At 43.7% G+C, this 8,359-nt stretch overlaps 1 protein-coding gene across 1 annotated transcript; it reads right to left on the minus strand.

The window, feature by feature from the left end:
* Positions 1-2,160: 2,160 nt before the first annotated feature.
* Positions 2,161-3,965, minus strand: LOC126996678 (uncharacterized). The gene is made up of 4 exons (XM_050857417.1): positions 3,837-3,965; positions 3,589-3,715; positions 3,308-3,450; positions 2,161-3,197 (listed from the first exon to the last, which is right to left on the minus strand). Exons 2-4 carry the CDS (start codon positions 3,679-3,681, stop codon positions 2,561-2,563), a joined length of 873 nt encoding a protein of 290 aa, XP_050713374.1. The 5' UTR covers positions 3,682-3,715; positions 3,837-3,965; the 3' UTR covers positions 2,161-2,560.
* Positions 3,966-8,359: the final 4,394 nt, after the last annotated feature.

Genomic DNA, 8,359 nt, shown 5'->3' on the forward strand with positions numbered 1-8,359 from the left:
ATTTACATATACTAGGAATAGTACTGGTGCCAATACCGATCCTTGAGGCACTCCACTCTCTACAGTTCTCCATTCCGATTTCATGTCCTTTACCACTGTTCTCATCTCTCTTCCCCTTAAGTAGGCTTTCCATCCAGTTCTTCATTTTCCCTTTCAATCCTCCTTTATTCTCCAACTTCCATAGTAGTCTTGTATGTGGAACTTTGTCTAACGCCTTCTTTAGGTCCAAGTAAACGCAATCAACCCATCCGTCCCTCTCCTGTATTTTGTCTGTCACTCTTGAATAAAAGCCCTTTTCTCAAGCCATATTGTTTACTTGTAATTATATTATGCTCTTCAAAGAAATCTCGTCCATTGTTTCTTTATCACTTTCTCACATTTTTTTTTTTTTTGTGTGTGTGTGTACATGTATGTCTGTGCGAGTGTGTGTTTGTGTGTATGTGGGGAGGGGGTTGTTTGTGTATGTGTGTCTGTGTGTGCGTGCGTACATGTATGTCTGTGCGAGTGTGTGTTTGTGTGTGTGTGGGGAGGGGGTTGTTTGTGTATGTATGTGTGTGTGGGGAGGGGGTTGTTTGTGTATGTATGTGTGTGTGTGGGTGTGGGGGGGTTGTCTGTGTGTGTGTGTGTGTGTGTGTGTGTTTATCTGTGTGTGTGTGTGTGTGTGTGTGTGTGTGTGTGTGTGTGTGTGTTTATCTATGTGTTTATCTGTGTGTGTGTGTGTGTTTCTATGTGTGTGTCTTTGTTTGTCTGTATGTGTTTGTCTGTGTGTGTGTGTGTGTGTGTGTGTGTGTGTGTGTGTGTGTTTTTGGCTGTGTGTGTGTTTGTGTGTGTGTGTGTGTGTGTGTGTGTTTGTTGCTGTGTGTGTGTGTGGGTGTTTTCTCTGTGTGTGTGTGTGTGTGTTTTTTTCTGTGTGTGTGTGTGTGTGTGTGTGTGTGTGTGTGTGTGTGTGTGTGTGTGTGTGTGTGTGTGTGTGTTTGTGTGTGTGTGTGTGTGTGTGTGTGTGTGTGTGTGTGTGTGCTGTCTGTGTGTGTGTGTGTGTGTGTGTGTGTGTGTGTGCTGTCTGTGTGTGTGTGTGTGTGTGTGTGTGTGCTGTCTGTGTGTGTGTGTGTGTCCTGTCTGTGTGTGTGTGTGTGTGTGTGTGTGCGCTGTCTGTGTGTGTGTGTGTGTGTGTGTGTGTGTGTGCTGTCTCTCTGTGTGTGTGTGTGTGTGTGTGCTGTCTCTGTGTGTGTGTGTGTGTGTGTGTGTGTGCTGTCTGTGTGTGTGTGTGCTGTCTCTGTGTGTGTGTGTGTGTGTGTGTGTGCTGTCTGTGTGTGTGTGTGTGTGTGTGTGTGTGTGCCTATCAGGAAACAGCCCAAGGGTAACAAATAGGAAGTATATATAAAAAAAACACTAATCGCTGCTCCCACAAAAAAAGAAAAGTGAAGAGGGGCAAAAAATAGAGGTTAGGTTCGGGTGGAGAGATGTCTTGAAACACTCCTTTTGAACGAGGTCAAGCCAAACGCAGGAGGAAATAAAGCCGAATGAAGGCTGTTCTAGAGTTTACCAATGTAAGAGATGAAAGAGTGAAGATGCTGGTCAACTATTGCATAAAATGTTTCGACAGTATAGGGATGAGCTAGAGTTGAAATTCAAGTGCAGCGGGGCAACTGGAGGGGGGCAGGCATGCAGTTAGCAAGTTCAGAAGAGCACTCAGTATGAAAATATCGAGAGGAGGAGAGTTGATGAGACGAAGAGTATTTGACTCTATTATGTCCAAAAGAGCTGTGTGAATGGGATGCATACTCCATACGAGGGTTAACAGGGCGGATAGCATTTGGGATGGGTAAAAGACCAGGAGGAAACAATATAGAACGCCCAACTTTCGAGGAAGCTGATTCAGTAAGAGAGGAGATATAGATTTTCCAGTTGAGATTTGGAGTGAAGGATAGACTGAGGATGTTTAGTGTAGGTGTTTGCAAGATTGTGTCGAGTAGATAGGCGGAGAAATTTAGGTTTTGAGGCGTTGAAGGACACCAAGTACTTTTTGACCCAATCAGAAAGGATAGCAGAGCTGGGCGCGTTACTGGATATCGGGTAGTCCGGTACCGCTCCTCCGCACCTCGAAACACATATAGTCCGTACCTGTACTTCCGCGCCTAAAATTTTTTCACTCGTTCCGGTACCGCACCTCCGCACCTCCGGTACCGTACCCAAAACTATTAAAGCGCGCCTGAAAAATCTAGTCCGTACCTTAAAAAAAAGAAATACAAGGCAATACTGCAGCAGCATTATTATTATCATTATTATTATTATTATTATTACCATTATTTTTGTTATCATTATTGTCATTTTAACGCATAGAATCTCCACCACCTGAAGTAAAGTAACTACTTTTACACTCATCATAATTATCATACCTCAGTACACATGCAACACAGAAAATTCCGGTTAATATCATTCAAAAGAGGAAGAGAAGATATGGGAATAAGGAAAGATATGTTGCTGATTCAGTTTACTATATGTATCTTTCACAAATGACTAGGTATAAAAATGATTCACAAGTTTACAAGTTCATTATAATTTACAAGTCTTGCTCCTCCTCCATGTGCTGCTGCCCCACATCCTTGTAGTCCAGGAGGTGCATGTTGCCCCTTACAAACACCAGCTGCTCGAAGTTCACGTTGCTGAGGCTGGACCTTTTAGCCCGCAAGATATCTCCCGCAGAGCTGAACAGCCTCTCTACAGCAGCAGAGCTGGGGAGAGGGGTGTTGTACCTCTTGAAGAGGTCCAGCCAGGCATCCCTGTAGCGGGCGGGGAACAGGTTGGGGCTGAGGGGGATGTCCACCATCTCCCTTTTCCAGTCTTCTAGTGTTTTTACAATTGTCTCCTCCACTTCTTCCTGGTACCTCACCTCAGGGACTGTGGCACTGGAGAGCAGAAGGTGGAACTTGTCCACCCTTTCCTTCCTCTCCTCAGGCTGCCTCTCCAGCTCTGTGCCCACAATTTCCTTCACCTCCCTGACGATACGCCCCTGGATGTTGGCTGCCTGGTCAGGATTGAAGTGCCGCACCAGGGACATGGTGTAGTGGGGGTGGAGCGCAGTGGCCATCAGGATATCGGCGTCCTGAAGCTGGTCAGCAAACCTGCCGTAACAGCCTTTGCCACTCCCCTCTTTCCCAAGTAGTGCCGACACTAGCGGTAGAGCAAACTGCAGGTTCCTGTAAAGAACATTGAAATTTTTGAAAATATATATTTAAACAAGTATACTATTGACTACGTAGCTTTTGTTACGAATGTTGTAGCTATGTCAAAGAAATAAGTTTCTTACCTGTCAACTTTCAGCCTCTCCAGCTGAAACTGCATTAGCTGTAAGGCAGGCATCAAGGTGCCCATGTAGGCGTTGGTCTCGGATTGTAGGCTGTCGAGGCACTCTGCCACAGGCTGCATGACCTTCAGGTACTCAGAGAGAACCTACAAGGAAAGTTTAAAATTTTATTTATTTATTCTAATTAAATCTGAAAAGTTGCACATGATGTAGTCAACTTTTATAAATAACCAATAAACGTTATAGAAAAGCATACAATAAGTACTTTAATTAATTTCACTCACATGTTTATCCATCTCGTTAAACGTCGCCGCCCCTCCCTTGCTGAGGATCTCATTCAACGCCCGCATCTTCTCTGGGTTGGAGAGGACGTCCATCAGGCTCTGGATAGCATCATAGTAGGAGTTCCACCTTTGGAAATGTATATTAATTACAAACAACTGAAACAAGTAAGAAGTAACCAAATATTTTAAGCCATTCTATTGTTGACTCAAACAACATTATCTCTTAAATATTCTTGATGGATTCTTACCGAGTAACACAGAAGGTTTTCAGCTTCCTCCCAGTCTTCTCCTTGATGGAGTTGGTCACCACAGAACTGCGGTTCTGCAGGTTCCAAGTCCCCTGGGCTTTTGCAGCAGCCTTTGTGAATGGCGCCCTAAAGCCTTGGTTCCATCCAGGCACAGAGTGGACGTCGGCAGTGGCTATAAGGTTGAGGTGTGTGCACTGGAATTAAAAAAACTTTTAAAGCTTTTTAATTTCTGACGTTTATACACTTTCTTGTTTCAAAACTTTAACGTTTTAACTGTTATCAAATAACTTATCACAGAAAACAAAACATACATACCTACATCTGTAGTGTTTGGGCAGCTTAATCATAGCAGGAACCACCTCCTTCAGCTGGGCATGCAGGTTTGCAGGCTGGCCAACCACCACCTCAGGATCCTGCTCCTCCTCTCCCTCCACAGGCACATCGCCTGCACCGAAGTACTTGAAGGCAGCCACATAGTTGGTGCCGTTGTCCGTAGTGGCTACCACCTTGTTCCCCAGGCCAAACTCCTGGAGGGTGTCATAGATGGCCTGCGCCAGGACCACATTAGTCTGCTTCTCCTGGAAAAGAATAATAAATATATAGTGTTTTGTTAATGATAGCATTTTTAAAGATAACTGATGTTAGTTAATATAGTACTTAGTTTAACATTACCATTGAATAAAATACAATCACAATATATTCACTGGTATATAAAAAAGTGTTAACTTTTTTTCTTCTTTTTGTAATTACCTTGATCTCCTTGCACGCTAATGTGCCACGTTGGCGGCGGAGATTCTGGCCGATCCAGTGGCACGTCATGCCAATGAAGGCCCTGTTGTGCATAAATCCAGCTGTCGGCTGTTATGGCGACGTAGCTGGCCTCATACAGCGCGTTAGAGAGGTCCGACTTGGCAGTGGCCCAGGCCTGGTCAATGTCTCTCCCCAGGGTCCTCCTGGATGGCGCGGAAAACTCCGGCGACAGGAGGCTGAAGAAGTGCCTGGTGGTGGGGTGATCTATGAGGCTCAAGGGCATCATAGTGTCAATGAACCACCTGAAATCGATTTTTAAAAATTATTGATTATTAGAAATTCAAATTATTATTAGAACTTAAAAGTGTTTCTTTTACTATACCTGGTGCAAGTCTTCCTAAGCAACTCTGGGGTCACCCTGTCCTTCCAGCTAAAGGACTCCTCCATGCAGAGCTGGCGACCACCCCTCTTGGCGGGGAGCTCGTCCTCTTTGGCCTTGGAACGGCCTCTCTTGCTCACCCCTTCAAAGGCCGCCCTGACACTCGGAAGCATGGCACGGTGCATCTGAGAACAAGAAAATAAAATAAAAATATTACTTATTTAAAAAAAAATTGTATTTTGAAATTTTGTATGCAGTAAGCACTGTAGGCAGGCATTAAGCACTGTAGGCAGGCAGTAAGCACTGTAGGCAGGCAGTAGGCACTGTAGGCAGGCAGTAGGCACTTATTTAGATATTATTTACTTTCTCATAATGCTTTTAAGGTTCCCTTGCTCCTGGTGGTGTAGGTGTAGCTGGCAGCCTTCCCCTTTCTCCAGACAGGTCTTCTCCTGACAACGAGCTCTCCCAGTGTGGACAACCTTCCTATTGAGTGTCTTTCTCTGTCTTGACGTAAGAGTCAAAGACAAAGAACCTAAAAAAATGTTTAAATGTTTTAATTGACACGATGCGATAAGAACTTTAACTTATTAAGAGTAACGTATAAAATATCAAGTTCAAATAGTTACATTAAAATGGTAAAAAAAACGAAAAAAAAATTAAATAGATTAGTTAAATAAATTTTACTTACTTTCCAAGGTCTTCCAGCAAAGACTTGAGCTGTCGGGTGCCCTCCTGCCTCTTCCTCTGATCCTCATCAGTCTCATTATCCTCCATGCCTTCTATGGATAGCTGGGAGGAGTCCAGCTCTGCGTCAGACAACCGGGACACTTCAGAAAGTTGAGACAAGGCAACGTCTGACGTATCCAGCAACGATGGGGTACTGGTTGTGGGTGCAGGCGTGCTGGTTCTGACCGTATCCTGACCAATTTTTGTAACCGTAACGTATTTATCCATGGCAAAACTAAACAGTAAGCACAGTAACTTCGTAAGTAACTGTTGCAGTGCTTCCAGAGCTTTGGGCTTACTTTCTCTGCTTAGAGTCCCGGGCAAGACACGTACTAGCGTGTGAGTTGTCAGCAGAGCGAGAAATACTAGAGGAATGGGGGCCCCAAGGCGGTAAATCGGCTTTTATACCATGGTAACGGACGTAGGCATCGTAGGCATTGGCAGGAACATGCTCAAACCGGAAGGAGTGACGTCACTCCCAAGTGGCGGAAAAAATAAAATTAATGTAGCCTGGTCACAGCCTGTTTAATAATAAAATGGTTGTGTGTGTGTGTGTGTGTGTTAGTTGTTGCTGACTGCCTGTATGTATTTATGTATTTAATATTTATGTATAAATACATTTATGTATGTATGTATGTATATGAGAGAGAGAGAGAGAGAGAGAGAGAGAGAGAGAGAGAGAGAGAGAGGGAACGGCTCTAAAACTTGTTCCTTCATGTTGTTTCATTCTCGTGAACACATGTTCAAATAATGTTGACCACATGTTCTCGTGACCACAAGTGAGAACTTTGCTACTCGGCTCTGTCTGCCACAATATCAATAAAATAATAAAGATAATAATAATAATAATAATAATAATAATAATAATAATAATAATAATAATAATAATAATAATCAGGAAAATAAGAATAACTGGCACGGTTAATTGCATGTATGTACACTATATTTGATATATGTTTCCGTGTCTGTTTAATCGCGTGTCTTTGTTTGTTGAGAGAGAGGTTCAGACTGCTCCGTTTGTCATCAGTTACTCATGCAAGCGTACGTCATCAGTGACGTCACCGTCATATTAAATTTAAATCTTGTCTAAATTTAAATTATCATGTTTTAAATCTGTGAGACTGTTGCCATACCTTCACCATACGCCAGTTCACTGCTCTGATAATGATAGCTATGAAGTCCTTTTTCTTCCAATATAAAGGTTGATACGCAGTAATTAAAAGTGGTAATCTAAGCGACATTGTTTTAATAATGTGACCGTTTCTTTCATTCCCAGTTTTGTACAATATGGCAACAGGACACGTGTGTCTCGACGTAAGGAAACCAACACCTTGGGTTCTTGCTATCCGTGCACGTGGTGTTGTCATTGATGACGCACTTCCTTTAAGACGGACGACAAACGGTATATTTTGAACCGGGCCGTAAATCTGAATGAGTGACGTCACTCAAGTGGCGGGAAAACATGCCCTGCAGCACAGACCGCGTAAACGACCGGAAGTATTACTGCAGAGCGCGGACTGTTTGTCGTTTTCATTTTTTTTATCCTTGAAAACCTCAGGTGCGGAGGTACGGACTTAAAATACTGCCGTTCCGCACCTGTTACTTCCGCACTTTTGAAAAACTTTCCGCACTTCGGACCTCCGCACCTCGTTTAAAGGTCCGCAGGTCCGGAGGAGCGGAGGTGCGGACAGAGGTACGGAAGTGCCCAGCTCTCATAGGATAGTAAGGCCTGAGGTTAAGCGTTCTGCGGCCTCCAACCTAGAATCATACGTATAGTTTCTGTTGGGTGGGTTTTCTATCAAAAGAAGTTGAATAATGTAGAGTCATCGACGTAAAAATCGATAGAACAGTTCGTTTTGGAAAGAAGATCATCAATAAACAACAGATAGAGAGTTAGGGATTGTACAGAGGCCTGTGTGACACCACTGTTGATAGGTTTAGGGGAAGAACAGTGACCGTCTACCGCAGCAGAGATAGATCGGCCAGAAAGGAAACTGGAGATAAAGGTACAGAGATAAGGTTAGAATCCGTAGGAGGGTAGTTTGGAAAGCAAAGATTTGTGCCAGACTCTATCAAAGGGTTTTGATGTCTAGCGTAACAGCGAGACTTTAACCAAAACAGCTAAGAGTAGGATGACTAAAGGCGGCGTCACACAGGGCAAATTTCTCCCAACATGTTGCTCGTTTTCGTTGGTGAAATCGCCAAACAACAATGTTGTGCATCACACTGTACTGACCCTGAACTGCTGTGTTGACGCCGCGCTCCAACAACAACAAACACCACGCCAGCATCTCTCCAGCCACTTTACAATAAATCGGAGGGATATTGAGGTTCTAGAAGATTGTGCTGCTGCATTGCACATAATGAAGCAAGTGCTACTACTGCAGAAGCGCCAGAAGAGGCAGTGGGTGCGTCCATCTCAACAGAATGTTTACCGCGCCAGGCACAGACTCCGCCCAGCATACCATCACTGTCAGTTGAGTGTTATATATAACTTTACACAGTGGACAAATAAATCACAAACACATACTTGCACATGTACATCTGTTTTTGGAGTGTTACAATTGACAATTTGAGTAAATATGTTCGATAATTGATTTTCAATTTACATTCACAGCTTATAGCACGAATGTCATTTGACCCCGATTTCTCCCAACCAACCAACCGT

Source organism: Eriocheir sinensis, chromosome 10 (genome assembly GCF_024679095.1).
Source record: "Eriocheir sinensis breed Jianghai 21 chromosome 10, ASM2467909v1, whole genome shotgun sequence".
Lineage (NCBI taxonomy): Eukaryota > Metazoa > Arthropoda > Malacostraca > Decapoda > Varunidae > Eriocheir > Eriocheir sinensis.